The following is a 24,872-nucleotide window of genomic DNA, read 5'->3' as shown; positions in this document are numbered from 1 at the left end:
AGTAGCTCATAAATCATTCCCATTCATGAACCAAGACATACGTAAACCTCATAAATAATATAAATATTAAAATTTAATATTAAAATGCACCAACATCCGTTTATCTACTTAGGACTGAAAACAAAGGATAGGGAGTGGTGAAAGCCCTTTCTTCCACCTTTCAAAGTGAAGACCTCTCAAAGAGCCACCACCTTTTCCTCTAAAAGGCCCAACCAACAAGAAAAAAAAGGAGTTAAAATAACATCCTCCTCTCCTCTCTTCTTTCTTCCCTTCTTTTATTTATTCCAATCCTAACTGCAATCTCTGATGCAGTGTGCTTTACGTTTCCATCAAAACCATCGCCTTTTCTGAGCCCATTTTGTGGCATTTCACCGACCCAAATGCCTCAAGCTTCTTTTCTATAGAAATCATTTTTGTCAAAAAAAGAAAAAAAGTTGTAGATTCTTTGCTCGCTTCCACCTCACTCCAAATTTTTTCACTCGATTTGTCAGTCGCTTTCTTTTACCGGAAACGGTATAACATCAATGATTGTTTTAGCGTAACCCATACGATTTTTCGCCTTTAATCTTTTAATAGAAAAAGAAACTTTAATATGGATTTTGTTAAAAGATCCGTTGACTTTGACCTGTTCGTTTGAAAGTTTTTTATTATTTTTCTGAAAAATGGTTGAATTTTACAGCTCTAATATCTTTTTGAGCTTATTTCTAATTTGCATGGTTAAACAATTAAATTTTTTTTTCTTTTGGCATTCTTTTTGCTGGAGCATGGACATTTTTGCGACATTGTGATATTTTTGCTCTTTTTTTTTCCTTGCTACTGTCAGAAGTTTCTTCTGTTTATGCATGGATCTTTCTGGTAACTTTATTCTAAAATTTCAGTCTTTTTGTTCTAAGTTTAAAAACTTAGGTTTTTGTGGTTGTGTGTCGGATATATTATTCTCTTAAGAGCTTATTTTGATTTTTCTGTAAGATTTATGAATTGCGCTAGCATAATCAGCAGATCACGGCTACTTACTAGGTCAGGCTTATATTTATAAAACATCCAAAAATAGCTTTGCAATGGTCCGAATTCCATAGGGAGACAAAGAAAATGAAGTATTTTCTTTTCTCCCTATGGGATTTGGGCTGATCCACTCTAAAGCTATTTATGAATATTTTGTCTAGTCTTTCATGTAGCCTATAATTTTGCTGATTATATTGGCTCAATTCATAATTTTACATAATTTTCGGCCTAATTCTGTAGAAATTCTAAATAACCCCTAGGAAGTATTCTTCGAAAAAAAAGTATAAGAACATAATCTTAATTAAGATCGAAGCTTATAGCACCTCTAACAATGAAATGTTTTAGTTATTGAACTTATATTTGCCATAAGATGAAAGGAAAACTTCCAATCTTATTTCTTTTCTAGCCTTCGTAAGTGATGACAGGTATACGTGACCTGCATGTCGCCTACATGATTTCCATATTTGCACTAATCCCCAACTAGCACGACGACCCGAATCCTCTATGGTGCATGGTTTGCATCATAGAGTGCTGATCGTCATCGAAAGATGGATGACGATCAAACAAAACAACCTCACATGTTACACATGGTACATCATTGTTGATGGCTGTCTATCTCCTAATGTTGACCATTGAATGCTCCAAAGTACTCTACGGTGCAAATCGTGCACCACAGAGGATCTTGGTCAAGACCTGCATAATATTGAATGAGGAGTTGAGTGCTGCCCTAAAGCAACACTCTAAGATTTACTAGAAAAAATGTTCACTACGTATCTTTTTTAGTTAATTGTTGAAGTGGGAGGGACAGTTCATCCACAATAGTGTGTGTGTGTATATATAGCACTATATTATTTCATATCCTCCTACATAATCTTATCTCTTGCACTATATACAGATAAACCCACCCTCTCTAGTTTGGCCTTAAACTAAGGAAGATCTCAGCTCCAAAATGCCAATGGAATGCCGCTAGCAGAAGGGGTTGGATATTACAGCCCTGAGCAACATAACAAATTTCTGCATCTCTAATTTCTAGACATTTTAGCTGACATCTACTAATAAATAAAATCATATATAAATTGAATGGGAAAGTTTTAGAAAAAGCCATTTTAATGCAACTATTTCTAAGGATAATGGTTGTATCCACCTGTTGCTTTGAGATATCTGGGTAATGGTGGAGGATGGAGGATCTTTCAAGCCAAACATGTATTCTGTGAAGCTAATGAGGCTGCGGACTGGGTGGCTGCTTTTGTAGTCAGTCACTCCGGCAGTACCTTGAAGGTCGGTGATGGAAAGTTGCTCCTGGCATTCCGAAGTATTTTGTTTTTTGATTTTATTGGGTGTACTCATACTCAGTCAGGTATGATCCATCCGGTCAAGAAAAAAAAAAAGAAAAGGGATAAGCTTTATTTTTCTTTTTTTTTTCTGTGAATTTGGGAATGGATGGAAATAAACACACATTGTCCACCTTTTTCTATATAAAAAAAAAATATCATGTTGCCTTTTTTTTTATTTGTTTTGTACGGTTGGTTCGTTAATAGAGGAGGTCTGGAGTCCTCACATGGCTGTCTCTCCCTTTAATAGTATTTAAGAAGGTGCATCTCACCTCCTCTCTTCCACACTCCACAGGGAATTCCTCTCTCTCTCTCTCTCTCGGTCTCCTCTGTGTGTTTGGTTCCTCTTGGGAGCAGTTCATAACGTAAGTTTCTGACCTGATCTAAAGTTCTGATTTTTATTATAGGAAAAGTCTAAAGTTACGATTTTGATTTGATTTCTCTCAAAAAGTTGTGATTTTTTTTTGCTTTTTAGCTAGCGGTATTTTTGCTATTAAATCTGCGTTGCAGTCGTATCTTGGCTCTTGGGTTTGATATCATTGGAGATTTCCCTGTTGATATGTAGTATTTTGGTGCCCCCACGGCCAAAAATGTGATTTTTTTTTGGTCTTTTTTGTTGATCTATTGAATCAATGACCTTGTTGGCTTTCGACCGGCTGAATTCGTTTTCTCCTTGCTTGTTGTTTGCTGCTTTATGTTCTTATCTTGTTTTAACGTATTGGATTAGGAGTTGGGCAGATCTGTAGGTTTTATCAAAATTTTAGATCTGATGGGTATAGCCTAGTTTAAAGTTGTGATGATGGTAGAAATTGCTTCTTCACCGACAGGGGTCGTCGATGCTGTTATTCTCAATTTGCTGAAATATTTGTTAGAATGAGAGACGATTCACGAATGAATCAATGTATCGAGAATGCTTATCTGATAACTGGATTTACTTAGATTTCGACCACTTGGTATAAATAAAGTTCTAAATTTTCACAGAAATATATATTCTTGCCTCCAACCTATTTGTTGATTTGTCTGATGGATCCTAGATCTTTAACTGTTTTCTTCTTGTTTTTTCTTTGTTTTGATGACGATGATGATCTGAGATGAATAATGAAACAAGAATAGAAACATCAGCAAGGAAGCAAACAGCAACAGGCCTTGGGACCAAATCTTCTTATATCTTATATAATTGCAGTTTTAAATCATGATTAATCATGATTCTTTGGCTTTGATTGATAGAGAAATGTTGTGTGATTGAATACAAATAACGTTCTGAAATTGGGCACTTGGTAGATCTTTCGCTGAGCTATAAGGGTAAACTTCTTTCTGTTGATGTATTAGAACTTTATCTCTGTTCCTTGTCCATTGTTCTCTCTCTCTCTCTCTGAATTTTCTGTTGTTTCACAATGATTATGAAAAGCTTGTAAGATCTTTCTCCTCTGATCCAAGAGTAAAGTTCTATCTATGCGCAAGAACTTTAACTCTGATTCTTTTCCTGTGTCCTTCAAGAGTTTATAGTAGATCAAAATATTTAAGTTTTCAATGATTATAATTATGAAATTTTAGATTTTTTGGCTCCCATATGCATTCCAAAAAATGAAATTTTCAGCAACTTACTTCATCCTCCAATATTTTGTACTTGGATGTTTTGAGATGAAAAAAAAATGTAAGATCTTTAGCATTGCCTTAATTCATGTTATGCTGATTTTATTGTGTTCTCCACTGTCACATTACGAATGAGTTCTTGATCTAACAATATTTGTATCTTTCTTTCTTCTTTGCTGTTTTTAACTAATTCAGGCTATTGATAACTCAAAGATGGTGAAGATCTGCTGCCTTGGAGCCGGCTATGTTGGTGGCCCAACCATGGCTGTCATTGCTCTTAAGTGCCCATCCATTGAAGTGGTTGTTGTTGACATCTCCGTTGCCCGCATCTCAGCATGGAATAGCGATCAGCTCCCAATCTATGAGCCTGGCCTCGATGATGTGGTCAAGCAGTGCCGAGGGAGGAACCTCTTCTTCAGTACTGACATTGAAAAGCATGTCTCCGAGGCTGACATCATATTCGTTTCTGTGAACACACCAACCAAAGCCCGTGGCCTTGGTGCAGGCAAGGCCGCCGATCTCACCTACTGGGAGAGTGCAGCCCGCATGATTGCCGGCGTTGCCAAGTCCGACAAGATCGTGGTTGAGAAGTCCACAGTCCCTGTCAAAACCGCCGAGGCCATCGAGAAGATCTTAACCCACAATAGCAGAGGCATCAACTTTCAGATCCTCTCAAACCCAGAATTCCTCGCAGAGGGCACAGCTATCCAAGATCTATTTAAACCTGATCGAGTGCTCATCGGTGGTCGGGAGACACCAGCAGGCCAAAAGGCTGTTCAAGCATTGAAGGATGTCTATGCCAACTGGGTGCCTGAGGATCGGATTCTAACGACCAATCTGTGGTCTGCAGAGCTATCAAAGCTTGCGGCCAATGCCTTCTTGGCTCAGAGGATCTCATCTGTGAATGCCATCTCAGCACTTTGCGAGGCCACTGGGGCCAATGTGGCTGAGGTGGCCTATGCGGTGGGGAAGGATACGAGAATTGGACCCAAGTTCCTAAATGCCAGTGTTGGTTTTGGAGGTTCCTGCTTCCAAAAGGATATCCTTAATCTAGTCTACATTTGTGACTGCAATGGTCTTCCTGAGGTGGCCAACTACTGGAAGCAGGTCATCAAGATCAATGACTACCAGAAGAGCCGGTTTGTGAATCGCGTGGTGTCTTCCATGTTCAACACCGTCGCCGGCAAGAAAATTGCTGTGCTTGGTTTTGCATTCAAGAAGGATACCGGAGACACGAGGGAGACTCCAGCAATTGATGTCTGCAAGGGCCTCTTAGGTGACAAGGCCAAGATCAGCATCTATGACCCACAGGTGACGGAGGACCAGATCCAGCGTGACCTCGCAATGAACAAGTTCGACTGGGACCACCCAATCCACCTCCAGCCGATGAGCCCGACGGCGGTGAAGCAGGTGACTGTGACCTGGGATGCATATGAGGCCACAAAGGGGGCTCATGGGGTCTGCATTCTGACCGAATGGGACGAATTCAAGTCGCTCGACTATAAGAAAATCTATGAGAGCATGCAGAAGCCGGCATTTGTATTTGATGGGCGCAATGTGGTGGATCCAGAGAAGCTTCGGGAAATTGGCTTCATTGTTTACTCAATTGGGAAGCCACTGGATCATTGGCTTAAGGACATGCCTGCTGTGGCCTAAATGGTAGCCCTCTTAGAAGGGGAGGGAGAGAGAGGAGATCAGTTGGAATGTCGAGGGCTCGTCATTTTTAGGCTCGCAAGCTTGGATCGAAGATTCTTTACAATTGTTGTTCCTTTTGTTTAAGATTTGGTGTTTCCTTGATGGTCTGTTGTTTCCAAATTTTAGTTAGGCATGGCAGGGTCATCTCTATGTTTCCTCTGCCACTTTGGGTCTTACTATCCATTGTATGGTGCCTTCTGCTGCATTTAAGAATAGAGCAGTATCTATTACTCTTCTCTATGCTTTGTTGGTTCAGGCTATTTCAGAAGGGCTTTTTCTTTTAATCAGTAGTTGTTGCTTACAATGTTCTTGTAAGTTTATTTGCTTAAAATCCTCTTATGACTTACAACTCGCAAGTATGATTGCGCTGATGCACATCTAAAAGAAAAAGAGGGAAATGGAAAAAGGGGAAAAATTACAGATGCAAAAAATAAGAGCAAGAAAGAAAAGAACAACTATCTTGCCATTCGTTGTATTGGAACATTATGACCTCAGAGGCTCAGACCAATGATCTTATGTGCAGACATGTATCATACCAAAAGAAGAAAAAGATTAGTATTGTGTGCTCAAAATAACAACTCAAGTACCTCAAAGATTAATAATTTTAGGTTAATCTCTATATAATTCACAAGAAAAAGAAGGTCGTATACGAATCTAAAGATGAATAGATTACCTATTGATGTGCACGAATTCAAGTTTTGATTATGTAAATGGAATTCTTGCTAATCTAGCAATGCATATAATCATCTAGAATATTATATGATTTAATTTCTTTATAGAGGTATATATGTATATTCTTATGCAGTAGTAGCTTGTGAATATCATTGTTATGACATTGGAAATCTTACGTTTGCCCCCACCTTACAAGTTAAAAATTGTCTCTTCTGACCATGGCTAACAAAATTATAAAAATAAAACAGGTCAGTTAAAGCCTAACAAAAATATAAAAATAAAACACATACGAGAAAGATTAGCTTGAATAAGCACTGTATACAAAATTAAAGTTTTAAAACATTTCATCTTCATTGTCTATTGTACATAATATGGAAGTCCTGCATGATTCGACTCTCTCCTTCAAGGTAGCCTCGAAAAGAAATCTATATCTAAGTATCGTATACATTTTTGTTGCATTCTATACAATCCTCTAAAAGGTTTATCTTCCATGATTATGAGATAGTTGAATATAGAATCGCATGAAGCAAAAATAGTAGGTATTTTACATTTGTATAAATGTATGGATACATAAATATATAAATATTTTTACATATCTAGATACTTCGGATAAAAATAGATCAAATGAAACTATACTCTTTCGTTTTACTATTTTAGATTAGAAGTACTAATTCTATCCAATCCATAAAAAATAAATGGGCCTGTATATGAGTTTTTTTCTTCAAAAAATCAATTAGCTTGGATTTTCATTATCCAAGACCAACTTCATTTTTAATGGATAGAAATTAAGCTTGGTTCTCAGACATAATGGATCATCATTGATGACACAGCCTTAAAACCTAGCCCTAGGTCCCTATAATAATGGAAATAATATGATATAGGCTATAGACTAGTTAAGTTCTATCCTGAGTATTTGGGAAAGTTATCCAATTAATAATTTAAAATAATAAGAAAACATAGTTGTAAAAAAAAAGGTGAAATGAAAGCATGTTTAGTATTTTTCATATTTCTTGTCTAATTTAATTTCTTCTCATTTTTCATTTTGATGCAAATCTTTTTTACTATTTCACTTTTACTTTGATCTGATCCTAGCCTGACCCTCCTTCTGCGTCGTATCTTTTGCGCGAAAGAAGGATCGACCTTCCTTCGAGCGAAACCACCGTTGGATCATCTTCTTTTCGATTTGAGATCTGTGCACGTGGTGATCCAACGGTGGGTTCTTGGAAGTAATATGAATCCTTCTTTTATGCAAAAGATAGAACCCCGATCCACGTTAAAAAGGTCGTCCACCTCGAGATGGCGGACTCCCTCGCTGGCTGCTCTCCGTATATCTTCTATATAAGCGTTGGATGATCGCTCGTTCTTATTTTCGTTTCGATTCCGATAATTCAACGAATTGGAGCACCGGTTAATTGGGAAAACCTTTTTTTCGTCGGGGGGAAAAAAGAAAATTTCTTGACAGATGGGGTGTTGTAGCAGCAAGAGCGGAGGCTCGGGCGCTGATCGAACCGCTCGGTGGAGATCGACCGGCATCGTCGCCCTCAGAGACGCGAAATTGAAGGTATTATTAGATTTCTTCTCTCTTTTTTTGGTTTAAATTTCAGCCGAATTAGGTTTTTTTCCTCTCTCTCTCTCTCTTGTGTTGTTTGATTTCCCAAATTGTGTTTTAATAGCCCCGGAAAAATTGAACGCAAGCAAATTCTCGGCCGTTGGTGATTTTGTCTTCTATATCTTATTTTTCTTTTTTCTTTTTGTTTTTAAATTGTGTATAAGGAATGTTGAATGAATTAGAAAAAAAAAGCTCATTCCTTTTCTTTTGTATGGTTATTGTTGAAGGAGCCAATTTGTGATTCTTTGATTATTTCTATGAGAAATGCACCCCATTTGGTGTTAATTCTCACATCAAGTGCTTATACTTTAAAATTGAACAGCCCGACTGAATTACTGTGATATGGAAAACATGGAATCTGTTTAAATGTTGATTATGCGTGATTCATGGCCCTACGAGGAACTGCATAAGCTATTGTAGAACACTGCTTGAAGCCATTTCTTCTTGGAGCTATCTTCATCTCCACCTGCTTCCAATTACTTTATCCGTTTTTTTTTTTGGGCCACCAATGGCTACGCATGTTCCATTAATAACCCTTTCTTTGCCATCATTCTTTTCACAGAATTATGACTAGTGCTCGTTTTTTTTGTATTCAATCTTATATACACCCCTGGCCATCTTAACAATCTTTGTCATGAAGGATATATTGCAGCGTTTAAGGACGATAAAGTGAGGGAAGATAATGTAATAAGGAGGATAGAAAGAGATTTATGATGGAATGTTCCACAAATAATAAATATCAAAAGCAAAAAAATAGGCAACACTTTTCTCTAAATTTTCCCATCCCTGGCACATCTATACATAAAAGATAGCCAACACATCGAAAGCCCAACTGTGATGTGGGCAGATGCTTTTGAATTAAACTAGATTAGAAGTAAGGTGCATTTGGATGGCTTCCAATTCAAGTGAACTTTCGAAACTTCTGAAACTTGAAGTGATGCTAATTTGAATCAACAATTATAAGACTGCCAAGGATAAGCACCATCAACTTGGTCTAGACTTGTCTCCAAGGCTATGTTACATGGGCTTGAGTACGACTGTCGGGTGCAGATATGTGTTTACATGTTGCATCCTTCTAATATTAAAAAAAATCGTCGTGTGACTCAATACTCAAGTGTCTTACCATTACCCATTTCTAAGTTTTGGTTGTGGGAACTTTGGGATGAACAATAGGACCGAAGTAACACAGCTCCTGGTCTTTCATTAGCAAAATTTAGGCAAACATTGGAATTTTCTGGCATATCTTTATTCCAGTCATTAAGATCTTATTGCATGAATCTTGTCCTTCATTACTATTTTTGTGCTGATATAATGGTTTTGACCATGGTTGCCCCACGAGGCCCTCTGAAATGTGGAAATGAACTCAGTGTGCTTGGTTTTGGAGGATCTATTCTAGTAGTTGGATGTGGGAATGGAGTCATCGGCATACTTCTTGTTAGAGTGGTGATTTGTAGCTCCATAAGCATCAGGGTGACTTTTTACACCTTGCTATGGAAGAAATTTGGTTGATGCCCCCATTATGATGCAAGTCTTTTTTCTTACAGTTACGATTAACATAGGTAGATGTAGGTATGATATCATATTGTCTCTTGACATGAGAACCTTAGGAGTGCGAATATGTCCAAAATATCCTCATGAGTTGTGGTATAACCAGAATTATTTTGATGCCCTTCATACAAGTGGAGCAAGTAAAATATGGTAGTTTGGATGCGATGGAGTTGTTTGTTGAAGATGTTGATTGAAAGTTTCTGGAGCTAGAGCAAGGGGAAAGAGATGGTACAATATGACAAAGTCATGCAAATGAGAAAATCAGAGGGATCAACTATGTTACAGCTCTTAAGGTGGTGAAAGGAGTGGATGCATGAAAGAGGAAAACATGGGGCTCAAACACCACTAAAATTTTGATTTTTCCAGCTTCCAAGTATGCATAGAAGAGACAAGAAAGAGATATAAAAAGAAATAGAAAACCCTTACTTTCTTTGAGGTATATGACTCTTGTTCGCCTTCTTCTTCTTTGTTTTTTCTTTCTTCATTCTTTTTTCTCCCTGCAAAGGGAGGTGGGGGACATTAGGTGCCATTAGTATTCCTTTTGTTCCCATGATTGATTCTAATATAATAGAAAATTTTATTCTAAGACTGTTGCTTTACCTCAATATTGACATTGCCAATAGAGGTTATAAACTAAACTCTTCTTTTATAGGCTTTACCAAGTGAAGTTCTTGAAGTGGGTACTTTTGTTCGCACACTTGATTTGACAAACAACAGAATAGGTAAGTCATTTTTTTTTCATTTTAATTTAGTATAAGGTATGATTGTTATATAGAATTTGCTGATTATGTATTTCTAGTAGAAGTTTGTGACTACTGAAATAATGGTACACTAGTAGAGTTCATACTTTGTTATCACGCTTTTAGTCTCTTCTTTTTCCTCTTCAGGTAATAACATTTTTTTAAAAGTGCATATTGAGAAATTTGATTCAATTCCATACCATTTCCTTTTGCTATATCCCGAATACTTAATGCCAGCTACTGACAATTACAGAACCTACAATATCTCATTTTCCATTGAGAATTCTAGGCTCGCTTATGCTTCTATTGAGAAAAGTAAACAAGTAATAATTATATTATACATTTATACGTGATGCATATATATGATCCACAAATGATGAAACCATTAGCTGATATAAGAAACTACTATATGCTGTGCATTTCTTTGGCTTGTTTCGTCCCAGTTTTGATGGATCATGCTTAGTGATTGGACTACTTGTAACTTAGTAAGCTTTATCCTTTAACTGGCGATATACCATTTGGGGTGTCCCAAGTGAGACACATATTTGGCGGAAACAATCCTTACTTTAGCTGAAATGATGTGAAATGGAAGTTTTGCTTGGTTTCATTAGGTTTCAGACTTTTCAGCTGGTGTTGTTTTTAATTTAAACAAAGTAACAAACTAAAGAGAATATGTCTTCCTTGCTCACGTATTGCAATATTATTGGCCAAAAGAAAATTTTACCCTTGCTAAGAACCCTCCATCTCATTGTTCATTTATTTGTATTTACACTTTGAATTTTGAGAATGCAGGAGAATGTCCACCATATCACAATAAACTTTTTGATTTCGTAGACATGTTGGTCTTGTTTATATAAAAATGGCGAACTTAAATATCACGTACGAAAATAAGAAATGTGTAACAAAGTCAATCAAAACCTATCAAAACTTGAGTTTTATAATAAAATTTTTGACTTCGCAGACATGTTGGTCTGGTTTATATAAAAATGGTCGAACTTAAATATCACGTATGAAAATAAGAAATGTGTAACATACTCAATCAAAACCTTTCAAAACTTGAATTTTATAAATATGTTTTGAGCTTACTAAATATTTAATGATTTTGTAACTCCAGAATGGCATATGGAGAGCCATATATGTTGCTTATTTATGGATTAGATGGTAAAACAATAAGTAGCTGGCAACTTGAAAATCACTACATGTTACCTTGAAGTAAATATTTATTTTTCCTGGAATATTTTCTCTCTTTAACAAACAAAGTTAAATTTTGTTGTTATTTTCCTCCTGCAGTTGAGATACATCCGGAGATCAGCAAATTAATTAGCATGCAGCGTCTGGTAGGGTCAACAACTTTCTGGTTCTGTTGATTTATATGCACTGAACTTTGACCATTCTGGTCATTCTTTTAGCTGACATGGGAGTAGTTTAAACAAGAAACTCTTTAAATGTTAAATGCTTGTCTTTTACTTCAGGTTTTAGCTCGTAATCTGATTGAACGCCTTCCGACTACCATGGGAAATCTTCGGTCGCTAAAGGTCCTCACACTTGATGGAAATCGGATTACTACTTTGCCTGATGAATGTAATTTTCTTTTGTATACATAGAAGATGTTCTTATAAAATAAACTTACTGTTATGGCAATCTTAGAGTATGACATGGCTTTTGCCTTGTGGTAAAAATCAATTTTACTTGCATATGTCCCAAACCATCTCCATGTATGCATGAAGTTTGCAGGCTCTATTTCATTCATAATAGTGATATGCTGTTCTTCTGTATTCAGCTTACAATGTGTTTTCTTTTCTCTAGTGTGTTATCTTTCCAGGCTTGAGCGGTTATCTATCACTGGGAATTCATTAACATGCCTGCCTAAAGCTATAGGGGATTTGCGAAACGTGAGTATTCTGTTAAAAAATGAATATTTCTGTTGCATGGTGTTTACTGGAATGGAACGAATCTAGTTAAGCATGTTACCATCTTTGTGGTGGTGTTGTCTTCTGTTACTGGGCATGTGAACTTGAATGAAGTTACCTTAGTATGTGCAATATTTCAGGTGCAGGTATTTATGCACTTTGGTAGGCTAATCATTTCGTCTTTTACAAGCTTTTAACAAGTTGTTTTTGCATAGTTTGAGATGGTGGCCTATAAATGCTGTAATATCACCTGAGATAGATATTATATTTGAATTATGATGGGGCAGTCATGGAATATTAGGAAAAAAGAGAGTCACATGCATTCTTACAATTGATATTCAAATTATGACAGGGGCATGTTGCATTTTTTTTAAAGTTTTTTTCCTGCCTTTGAGTAAATGATAGGTTTGACTCTGAGTCACACTTTTAGAATCAAAGACTGCTATATTATGTTGTTCACCAGTTCTTGAACTAAGTTCTCTCTTTGATTCCTGTTCCACTCTCAGTCTGTGTTACTGGACACTTCTTGTGTGCTGACACTTTTGGACACTTGAACACCACATTGCATGGTACTCCAAGACTGCAAATTAGAGTGCCCCTTTTTCACCAGGTAGAAGTGTGGTTACTTAGAGCTTCCTTTTGTGTCTTGTCAAAAAACACCTTATTGCAATTGATGATACTCAGATTTTCGACTATATTGCAATTAAACAGTATCAGTCAAAATGTCCAAACTCTTCAAGTGAAGTGGCCTACTTAGCTTTTCTTTCTTTCTTTCTTTTAATGTTAATATGGCATAAATATAAGTTTTCTTTGATTAGAAGTGCTATTAACTAAGTCAACTTACACCAACGATCGACATATCTTAAGATATTCATATTTTCTATGTAATTGTTTGCACTGTATGGAAATCTGCCCATGTTGGGATTTTTGATGGGAAAATGTCCAACACTAAGGGACAAGTAGATACTTGTCACTCATGCAAAGTGATTAGGTAACACTTTTCTCATTTGTGATCAGCATGAAACTTGTTGATTTTTCCATTAAGTCTTTTTCTTGGTCATGCTTATATTCCTGCTTCTGACCTTTTCCAAATCCTTTTTTCTATTGTTGGGAACTAACATTAATTTAGTAAATCAAAGAGAATGCTCTTCTAAGTCACAATAATACATGGCAGAGGAAAAGTTAGTTCAGATTGAGGCTTTGTATTCAAAGTTGATGCAACTGCACAGGGGTAGTGCAAGATTTATGTCATGATCTGTGCATGTTGAAACAAGATACCAATATTTGTTTCTTCGAGGTATTATATGCTTTTGAATCTATTGATGATGACAATCTGCTTGGCAATGTTGAATAATGTGAAGTGAAAGACCGTTCTTTGGTGTTTTGTAGTTGATTTGAGGGTAGTCATGTAGCTTTGTCACACATTTCTCTTCTTTCTGGCACTAAATGTAGTGGCAGTGTCATGTTTTCGGACATTTATCTTCGACATAGTGATTTAAGTTTTTCTCATAAAACTTCTATACATGTACTATACTTTTGCCACTTATAACCACATAACAGAAATGCTTAGCGCACAATTACATGTTCAACATTTGGGAACAGTTTATCTAGAGGTAAAGATTCAGAATTCAGAAAGAAATTTAATAGCTTGCCAAAAGATTTTAAAGAAAAATAGGGTAATTAAAATTTTTAAAAGTAGTTAATAAAAACAAAGAATGTAAGGATATTGAAATATTTCTGTAGTTAACAAAAACAAAGAATGTAAGGATATTGAAATATTTCTGTATTTATTCACATGAAAGCAATTGTGGGAGAGGCAGGAACATTAAGCAGAAGGCAAAAAAGAACCATCAGAAATGTGTACCATCATTTATTTGTCATTCGTAAAGGTTTGTTGGTTGCTTGTGAAGTTTTTGTAAATAAATAATAAAATATGTTAATAACTTTTATAATTTGTAATGAGCATTTCTTGTTAACGAGTAATTCTTTTGACCAAGAAAAGAGAGAATGCTTTGAGAATTTTCCAGTAATTTGGAGAATATTGTTAATATGGTGTAGACTTCAGAGAGCATGTTAGGATTTCTTGTACCAAGGAAATTTAAATTGTATCAAACACTGTCCTCATTAATAACTCAGTGCTTGGTTCAAACCTTCTGCTTGGCATACTAGGTACAGATGCATGTTTGTGCTCCCTTGAACTCTGAACATGAATTTATATTAGATTGTAAACACTTTCTTTGTCACTTTCTGTTTTATTTGTATAAACTTATAAATTTCAAGCATCTTCCATTTCATATCATGAATGCTACATGCAATGCTAATATGTAGCCTTTCTCTAAGAATTAAGAAGGCTTAATGAACATGCCCTGCAAAAAATAAAATAGATGTCTTCAATTGTATCATATACTTATGTAGATGATGGACTTAGGTGATTCTTTATAGAGATCAATTTTACATACAAAATACATTCACTTTCCATCCACAACATATCACCTAAGGACTTGTGTTCCAATGTTACTTTTAACCTTATGTTCAACCTTTTTTATTTGATTCCACCCTGTTTGGTGTGAATATCTGAGCATGCTTCTGGCTTGCATGAGTTTAAACTATAACCATATTTCTCCTTCCACTAATTTTGAGGCCTCGTGGTGCCTTCTCTTGTCTGGTCCTTAACCAGGAATGGGCTCTGATCGACATATTCTTGATGTTAGGTTGAGTGCTGGGCATAGAAGGTTCTTGATTCGTGTGGGACTATATGTTTGATGCAATAAGTCAACCTCCTATAAATGTGATAAGGCATGCAGTTTAGTGTATCTGCTTTTACTAGTTCTCATTGGAGTTGTTAGATAAGTTGCTTCACATACTTTGACTTTTAAATAAGTTCTTTCTTTTTATGTGTGCAGAATTCTTATGTACTATAATTTTTATTTTGTTTAATGCTTCTAACCTTATATTATTTCAATTGGCATCATACTATAAGGCGGTCACAGATTACTGTATTCCAAACCTCATGCATTGGTGATCATGGTTCAAAGTCATTATCATTTGTTGTCGTTATATTATTGTGATTTATAATGTTTTCAGACTGTGCTCTTATTCATGTTCTTGATGTCTGCAGTTGCTGCTATTAAATGTGTCCAAGAACAAGTTAAAATCCTTCCCAGAATCAATTGGAGGTTGCACCTCCTTGGAAGAATTTCAGGCAAATGGTAATTTTGTTAATTTTACCATCATTCAGCCACACAATTAACATAAGTGGAAACTTTTGTTATTCTTCCGCAGTAAAAGTTTTCCTTTTTAAGAAATGTATGACATAATTAATCTTTTGTAAGTGTCACAATTATCCTTGTCTGAGACCTAACTATGAGTCTGAAACCCTCAGTAAAATTACAAATCTGCTACATGATTTTGCTGGTCATTGATTCTTCAGATCTTAACTGCTCCTTTTTGCCTAAATATTTTAACAAGTTGGACCTCTGTAAGCCTTAGTATGGTAGATTATGTCCCAATCAAAGTATGGTTGATTTATCTACTGCAATGTAAATTGAAGAACTTGGTTTCATATGGATACCAGTTTTCAGTACATGAATAAGTTCTGAAAGATTTTTGAACGGGCTGTGCTAATGGACACCTATAAGTTCCTTTTATTAATAAAAGGAAAGAAAAATATGTGTAACAGATCCTAAAATTGTTTCTGATTACAACTGTGAACTTCTTTTGATTTTTCGTTACTTAATCCAATAACTGACGTTGCTGCAAATTTGGTGGACAGTCGGAAAATATGGATTCAGTATCTTCCATTTTATCTGTTATGAAGTTGACCATGGTTGTTCTTTCCTTCACTTAGAAGTATCATATGCACCATGTAACTTGAAAAATGTTTCTAGTATGGCTCATGTGCCACTGAACATGCTTGTTTGATATGCTTCAATTCTATTTGTCATGTGAAATTCAGCACACTTCCTTCCACATTGTTCACAGAATTCTTCTTTTTGTCTTTTTTTTATAAAAAAAAATCATGTCTCTCTTCCAAAATGTGGCAAGCCTTCAAGATCCTTATCTGTATAGTATGCTCATACCAGTAAAGGTTTATCATCCAAATGATTTAACTTATTTTTCTCACCATTTCCACACTTTAACAAGAATCATGTATATAGAATTATCAGAGTGCTATAAAGTTCTGTTCTTGAACGCAAATATTCTTTTGCAATTCCATCTATTGTATTTAGATGAAAATTTTATTATAATACTTTATTAAACATGCAATTTGACATCTGGCTCCTTGTTCCATTATTCGTTATCAATAATTTGATTAATTTTGCATGCAGACAACTCAATTGAAGACCTCCCTCCATCAATTTGCAATCTCGTTCACTTAAAGTCTCTTTTGTTGAACCGTAATAATATACAACAGGTATAAGATATATGGCATATGGATATTACAGCTTTGTATTTACATACTATAATTCAATGTTTTTAATCTTTTTCTTAAAAAAAATCTTTGTATGTGTGTTTCCTTATTATTACATTTTGTCTTAAAATATTGATACAATCTAATGATATCAGCTACCTCAGAATCTTCTGAAAGACTGCAAAGCTCTACAAAATCTCTCTCTTCATGACAATCCGATTTCAATGGAGCAGTTCCAGCAAGTTAGTCACCCCATTCCCTTTTTGGTTGTCTAGGAGATTTTATCAGAACATGATTGTATATTTTCTTATTCCCTTTGGGACTATTTGCTTTTAAAGTTACTACTGCTTATTTTTTCTATAGATGGAAGGATTTCAAGAGTTTGAAGCACGAAGAAAACAGAAATTTGACAAGCAAATTGATTCAAATGTTATGTTGAGCTCCACTGGACTGGACGAGGGTGTTGATTTGCGATAGATACTCAAATTTGTTGCTTGCATTGCTTATTGTATGTTCATCTTTTCTTTTATTGCCCTTCATATGATGCATCTGCATGCTATACCTTCTTACAGACTCAATTAAGTAGGATTTGTGTTGGATAATATTTGTTCATCAAACAGCTTGACTGTCAAGAATGTACTATTTTCTTATTTTGTGCATATAAGTGATCGATGTAATAGAATCCTGCCGGTCTACTGACTCTGGAACAGGATCGTGAACATTTTGACTGCCACTATTATTTCCAATGGAGATAGCATTTTGTGATCCAGTGATGATGATCCTAGATGACATGATGTTTTAATTACTTATTAAAAGTATCTGATCCTTCCCCTGCTATGTACAAAAAGGATTACGTTTTTTGTTACAGTAATTTCATCGAGGTCAGGATTTAGGACTTTATTTAGCATTATGTGTATGGATAAATAGTGTACATAATTTGAAACCCACACTTGTGAATGATTAATCGGGACCTATTTTTTGGCCTTTACTATGGATATTGATGGGCTGAATTGTGCTGGGAGTATATTGAAGACTCAGTTTTCCTTGCAATTATCTGACTGCTTTTATATTGATTTCCACCAATAGATTCTATATGAGGTGTTTGTATTTATGACATGCAAATTTTCAGTCTTCTTTAACTGCTACCTACTAAAATGATATACTAAATACCTATAATCATGGGTTGTGCCTTTCACTTTACGTTGTAAAATGCACCTGCTCCTTTTGATGATGGGGTTACAAGTTTGGCAACAAAATATCTGAGTCCTGTGCTTTATGAAATTACTGTCCTCTTGGTTTGATTCCTGGCTGGTATATTTGCCTTACTAAGTGGCTTTGATATGTTTTAACATGCCATTTCGTGAAAATATTTAGATGACCCTGAAATTGGTAGAGTGAACTAATGTTTAATATCTGTATTCTACAAATATATGCATTGTTTTTCTTATGGAGTTTGAGCTTAACTGTCTTCCTCTTGTTTGCTCAGGGAATTCTTGGAGGCTTGAGGTTTGAGAAGAAATGGTCTTGCCCTTGTAGAAAATTTTGTCCTCCCATTTTTTCTTTGGTGTGCACTCAGCGATATAGCATGTTTATAGTATCACGGACCTTTATTGTCATCAATGGCCTCGGACATATATTAGCCTGTGTAACGGGTGGATTCTACAGGTTTCGGAGTTCGAGTTATGCTCAAAACACAGTCTACTGCTTTGTAAACTCTGGTTTCTGTTTAAAGACTTAAAAGCTAGAGATACTAGATTGATACAGTTAATGTGCTGCTCGCAGGCTTCTTTCATAATGGAAGCCTATACAGCAGAAAATCTTTTGTACATTGTACTTCAATCATGTTCTCCATCCTTGTTGAGATACAAGATCCATAGTTCTCTCTGAAGTAAGACTTGTTACTTTCAATGGTGGCTGCTAAGCTTGTCGTCAGTGTATGTTGACATCTTACCCACAACTTGACTTGGCTTATTGCCTTACAGTCTCTGAAGCTAGTTTGGTTAGGTTTCCTAATCAGAAATCCAGCAGTTCTGCCTTGTAGTGTTTAAATATGCGCTTAGCCATGCTTCCATGAGGTTCCTAAAGATTGCTGTCATAGACATCTTTGAGTTGTTCTATTCCTTGGTTCTTCATTGGGCAACCATTTTTCGCTTCTGAAGTGCCTTTTCTGAGATAAGGGGATTATATCATTTAGAACCTTTAACATCATTTAGTTGTTAACAAGTCATTTACATACTTGCTTAATTTAGGATTAGGAATAGGTGTGATGGGACCTGCTTTTGATATCTATCGTTATTTGGTTACCATATTCATTTCTTTAGATTTCTATTTAATTTAGAAATAAGCTTGATTGTTCATCTTTTTGATATATATTAGGTATCTTTTAGATAATTTAAATTGAAGCAATTTGATGTTAGACTCGGGCTATGTGGCATAACTAATCGTTAGAAATATTCCAACCTTTGTCCAATATTCTATATATCATATTTATGGAATACTATATACTTTTAAGATGCCTTAATGGTGAAATGGTAGGCATGCGAGACTCAAAACCTTGTGCTAATGAGCATGGAGGTTTGAATCGCATGGTATTGAGAATGAGTAATAATATTGAGAATGAGTAATAGTATATTTCTGATCTAATCAATATTGCACTATTAATTTGGTGCCGGTTACCTTAGTGTTGTGACTATTCTTATCGAGATCATTGTTGATTGTACTTCAATTAATTACGTATTAACTAATATTTTATTGATTGATTAGAGGCTATCGATAAACAAGATTTGTGTTTGTCACTTTATTTTTATTTTTTGTCCAAGTCACTTTTTCTATTTTTGTGAGTATTGGGAATATCTCTATTCGTAGGTATGAGATCCACATCTATAAATTGAAAGATCTGAATAATCAACTTTACACAATCAATTGTTACGGTCAATAAGTGTTTAAATTGTTCGTTTGAATAAATTGAAATCTTTTTTATTTTTTATTGGACAATCATGATACTTCTTAAAGACCAAAATTTTTGATTAATTGAGGAACAATAGTCATTTTTGCTCAAAAAGATGCAAAGTGGATGATTGACCCATTCATGCTATAAATAATCATAGGAAGTCCTTCTATAGCCACCCAATTAGCTATTGCATTGAGTACATTTCTCTAAAGATGTCCTAAAGTTCCTTCGCCAAACTGTAGTACAGAATCATCCCAAAAGATTTCGTCAACGTAGGCATAAGTAAGCGAAGAAAGATGCATGATTTATTCTTGGAAATCACCAATGCAAAAGACATACGATTCCGTGATTTTTATCGAATAGGTCATAACCATTCCCTATATTTTAGGAAATTATGCACTATAAATAGGAGCTAATGAATAGAGCTGCAGTACCATAGAAAGACACCACGATCCTTTATGGAAAAATATAATCCATTGAGATGGAAATATGGATATCAGATTCCTAGCAAGATTACTGAAAGTTCTAACCATTAAGAAACTTAGTGAACATAAAAAAAAGATGTAAGCTCAGAAAAAAAATTATGTGTCTTTTGAGATGCCGTTATAAATTCTATCCATTTATTCATACTTTACTAGACACAATTGCATTCGTTTGGAATTGAGAGACTAACCCATATGAATGTACCTTCTTGATCCCAAAGTAATTTTCATTAACTAGCACTTTTCTAATGCAAACAATTAGGAGCAATTTATTAAATATATTGACTTTCCATTTAAATAAAATATTCGCTGATCCATTTTTACCGTTCTTCTATTTGTGTTTGGAAAGAGACCCATCTCGTAACATATTACACTAAATAAATATCTATATTATGATCCTATGTCGAAATAAATTGATGAAATTCCAGAGAACTTTTTTTCTTAGACACAAAGAGATAAAGAGGCAATTGCAAATATGAGAAATATTAGGCCCATTATAGGCACCAAAATAGAGGGTAAGTTGAGATCCGTCATAGAATACTGCCTTCAGTTAATATTTCTATCTATTAGAAAGAGAGAGATATCTGAAGATCTATTATAGACCTACATAATTACAGTCCTTGTTGATAACAGGACCAAGCTTCTAATGAAAAGAAGCCTTCCTTAGGGACTGTATTGATAATCTTAGGTGTATCCGTTCAAAGATCTTCGATGCCACGTCATAAATTCTAGACAAATTCTATTTTTTTTTGTATGCTCTTTGAGTAAAATTGAGAGCTGCGCTGATTGAGAGAATTGCTCTTGTAACCCTATCTGGAGCCTGAGAGGTAATGCTGGATTAAAAGTTTGTTTTTTATTTAATGTTGAGTATCAGCACATTTTAATGGGGAATGCTACTTTCTTGGAAGATGCCCATAAATAAGATTTATACTTCACTTCTATGCAGAAAAATGGGCACACCATGATTGCTCTCTAATCGCATGCTAAAGTTGGGGCTTCTTAAATTTAGCTACTAGATAGAATATTTTGATCTATCATCAGATAAAATTATCAACTTTTATTCAACTTTTTTTTTTTTTTTACTCAGTAGAGTGTTGTATTCGACTTGATTTATGCACACAAACAAATTTCTTGCTATACGCAGAACTTTTTGTGGCAGATCTTGTCAAGACCTATGGCAGACATTTTTTTTTAATTATAAGCTTAAATGGTAGAAGAATAAATCTAATGTAGGTACAATGTTGATCATCTATAATGTCAGTATTTAGTCTACATCAAATTTAGTACTGAATTAGTGCACTGTCAAGCATTTAGTAATATTTCAGACAATTTTTTTGGGTTGCTGTTTATGAGACACCTGAGGTTACGTTTATTTGGAAGATCTGTGTGAGCCCATATGTCACTAGAGCTAGCATTATACTTTAATCCATACTCAGCTGTAGTAAATTCAGAAACAGTGAGCCATGGTGTTCTCTGCCCCAATGCAATTTCAGCTGACTACAAGGCAAGAAAGGAGTGGCCCCCACATGGTTCCATTGATCCTCTAGAGTATTTCTCAAGCATTATTGGTGAGATCTTGCTCTCAAACCAATGCTCCTTTATTACAGGTACAAAAGCAGCAGATACACCTTTCTGATTGGATCCTCCTATCATGCTGTGTGGGGTTTGGCTTTTGTTTTGGTTCAGCTAGTCCAATCTATCCACCACTTATTTATATCTACATTATTCATCCTATGGAATTTAGTGTGGAGAGCTCCACTTGCCTAAGTTCTGGTGCCTGGTTCAAATGGTAAGTAAATTAGGCACAAAGAACTTTGGAAGCAGCTAAGATATGCCTCCATGACACTGAGAGCTTAGGTAGACATCAGCTTGAGAACCATATAAAGAACTTGGCTGCTTACCTCATGGTTGCACCAACCAAACTTTTGTTGTCAAAAATAGTATTTTTGGATGAAACCTAGAAATTCATCACTGATCTAATTTGCGTACTTCTATGAGATAGACCTCAACAAAAAAGTTGTTGAGTAATGGCAGCAAGTGATTGAGTTCGGCTGAACGATGGGAGGAGTGGGGTCTCTTTTGAAGAGCATCTATTAACTAACCTATTTTACTGGGCTTGTTTTGCTTTCTTTTAGCTTCCCTGGCAAGTTCAGAGTGCGACTTTGAGCTTAGTTTAACTGCAAACTTCTGCATGATTCTTTCTTCTAGGAGTACAAGATTCAATTTTTACTTTTTTTTAGTGCGTATAATAAGGCTTTTTTTTTTTTGGTGAAACAGTAGACACAAAATGCCTAAAGTATTTTATTCGAAGTCCTTTATGAGCACTATGATACTATCAATTGATAGTTTCTTATTTTAAAAGTATAGTTTATATAGTTGCTGTTGAATAATTGAAATTGCAATATGATACTTTGAGGAATAGAGCTGCAAAATTTTAGGCTGAAAACAATGGGAGAACTAAGAATAGATTGAAGTGAAGAGGGGAACCAAGGATAACCTAACATTTATAGCAGGTAGAACTGTTATATTTTATTCTCGATATAGAGTCTCATGACTGTCTTAGGTGGTGGGATAAGAAAAGGGAGAGGAAAATGGGTAAGCCAAGAATAATAAATTATTATCACACAATAAGTCTGCATCAGAAGATGTGGTATTAAAGGAGTGAGGTATGTTTTTTGAGGAAAGAAAAGAATGTGGTATTTTGATTCCATCAATTTATATTACGGTCATGGGATCATCACATAGCTTATCAGGGCATCTGAAAACCCCTCTTGTTCAACAAATAGGTGAAGTTAACTGATTCACAATTAAACTTTGTTTTGCAGCTATTTCACTATTTCATATGCATGACATGTTTACCCCAATTATGAAAATCACATTGATTTTAACAGTTATTTAATCAAACTAATCATACAATTCTTAACACAATATTAACTAATAAAATTTACTTAATATAACTGAATTTCTTTGGTCCTTAAGTGAAAACCTAAAACACAATGTTGTAAGCTTCTCCATGAACCAATTTTTTATGGCATCAAAATGCCATGGAATTGTTCCAATTCTATGCTGTGACTATCATAGCCACTTGAAATTCAAAATTCATGAACAAGCTGGCTTGAACTTTAGCCTTAAGAATTATTCAATTGGGAAGTATTTGGATCTCATTAATAATATGGCTAATAGTAGGATTGCTCTTTGCAGCAAGTATGACAGCAAGTCAAGGAGTTCATTCCAGACATAAGATCCTTGTTGAAGCTTAAGAGGAATGTAAAAAACAAGCATTCATCCAAGACCCCTATATAAATCCTTAAAGCTCTCCATCCAAGTTAGTGCCTTTCTTGAACTTGAAAGCAAAGAAAGATATTTCAATCATTTATACTTTGATCCTGAATGTAAGCAATAGGATCAAAGCTTGCCCTGGTGTAAGTGGGGAGATGAGCTGGCCAGCTTTAAGTTGCATGCAAAGACATAAGGCAATGGCATTGAAGGAAAGGAAACAAACATAAGATCAAATTGGAGGACTTGTTTTGTTCATTGGTGTTGGATAGATTGTGATGTGAATATCTATTCCTTTTACTCTATAGATAGAAAGTTTGGGTGGCTCTGCATTTAGGCTATAAGGTAAAGACCCAGGACAACAACAAACCTTAAAGTTGGGCAGATTTAACAACCTGAGAGAGAGACAAGGAGAGGCCAACTTTTGTTGGTGAGGCACCAAGCTGTCTCCTGAGCTATCATGCTTGGAGGGACTTGACTCTTAAGTAAGCTTCTACAAGATTATGTGGAAGGATTATTTTTCCTTAATCCTTATATTATAGAAGGAAAATAAAATGCCTGGTGGACTCCAAAGTATGTTACTCAATGTGGGGCCCTATTATTTGGAGCTTCTCTACTGGGCAGTGCATGACATGCCTTATCTATCATATGGCATCACTTCACTTCTCAGGCATTCATGAGCAAAAAGATGCACATGAGAACAAGCATATGTGAAGTCCTATATAACAAAGTCAAGCTAGTATTACCTTTATCTATACATAGACACAGATATTCTAATATGCCCTCAATACCCTGAATGAAAGAAAAGAAAAGAACACCCTGAATGTGAGAAAATTAGATGTATTAGCTCATGTAGTCAGAAGATGGCTAAACCAACAAGATATGTATAAAACTACAGAAAGATTTATAAAGGAAATTCTGTTTCATCTAATATGCCCTTGAATTGAAATTATACCTTGCCCGTCAAATCAAATACATAACATAAATGCCAAATGGTTCCATAGTTTGAAGTATGGAAACCATTAGTCTATCCATCAAATTTTAGTCCTTAATTAAAGGGCTGACATTAGCTAAAAAGTTAGTTGACTCTTGGACATACAAAAGTCTTGTGTCGCTGAATGATCCCATGTATATATACATGTATGTGATGGTACTGTTTACATATGAATGCAGAAAATTTAACCAGGTTATAATTATGACATATTGTATAAAAAAAAGCCTGATGGTTTGCGGTATAAACAATTGTAATCAGTTAAAGAATGCTGTAAGTATTAGCTAAGGAGATACTTATAGCTTGGTTATTGGAACAACAGCCGGCCTGGGCTGGAGTAATGCAGGCATAGTTGCCTGGCTTCTGAACATGTTGTGTACAGCCTAGAAGTTTTGGGTAAACATAAACTAGTATCCAAACAGAGTAGCTATTTAAAATAGAGAGATAGAGATAGAGATAGAGATAGATAGATAGATAGATAGAGAGAGAGAGAGAGAGAGAGAGAGAGAGAGAGAGAGAGAGATAGAGAGATAGAGATAGAGAGAGAGAGAGAGTTGGTCTGCTGAACCTAAGTCTATGTTAGCAATTAAATTATTAAGAATGGAGTTTCATATGGGGTTCATTGCCAGGGGTTAAGAATGGATAAAAAAAGGACTCAGCAA

At 35.4% G+C, this 24,872-nt stretch overlaps 2 protein-coding genes across 3 annotated transcripts; both read left to right on the top strand.

Moving 5' to 3' along the window:
• Positions 1–2,573: 2,573 nt before the first annotated feature.
• Positions 2,574–5,905, top strand: LOC103709251 (UDP-glucose 6-dehydrogenase 5). 2 transcript variants are annotated; one of them, XM_008794512.4, is made up of 2 exons: positions 2,574–2,698; positions 4,122–5,905. In XM_008794512.4, exon 2 carries the CDS (start codon positions 4,140–4,142, stop codon positions 5,580–5,582), a length of 1,443 nt encoding a protein of 480 aa, XP_008792734.1. In that variant the 5' UTR covers positions 2,574–2,698; positions 4,122–4,139; the 3' UTR covers positions 5,583–5,905. The 2 variants fall into 2 exon arrangements, with proteins under 2 accessions (XP_008792734.1, XP_008792735.1); XM_008794513.4 differs by lacking the exon at positions 2,574–2,698 and adding an exon at positions 2,752–3,635.
• Positions 5,906–7,599: 1,694 nt separating this feature from the next.
• LOC103709252 (plant intracellular Ras-group-related LRR protein 7) lies at positions 7,600–18,406 on the top strand. Its single transcript, XM_008794514.4, has 10 exons — positions 7,600–7,854; positions 10,103–10,172; positions 11,481–11,527; positions 11,663–11,771; positions 11,997–12,082; positions 15,219–15,309; positions 16,429–16,514; positions 16,667–16,753; positions 16,875–17,019; positions 17,998–18,406. Exons 1-9 carry the CDS (start codon positions 7,756–7,758, stop codon positions 16,986–16,988), a joined length of 789 nt encoding a protein of 262 aa, XP_008792736.2. The 5' UTR covers positions 7,600–7,755; the 3' UTR covers positions 16,989–17,019; positions 17,998–18,406.
• The last annotated feature ends 6,466 nt before the right edge of the window (positions 18,407–24,872 follow it).

The sequence above is a fragment of the Phoenix dactylifera genome, chromosome 6 (assembly GCF_009389715.1).
Source record: "Phoenix dactylifera cultivar Barhee BC4 chromosome 6, palm_55x_up_171113_PBpolish2nd_filt_p, whole genome shotgun sequence".
Taxonomy (NCBI): domain Eukaryota; kingdom Viridiplantae; phylum Streptophyta; class Magnoliopsida; order Arecales; family Arecaceae; genus Phoenix; species Phoenix dactylifera.
This window is presented reverse-complemented; position numbering and strand designations above follow the sequence as displayed.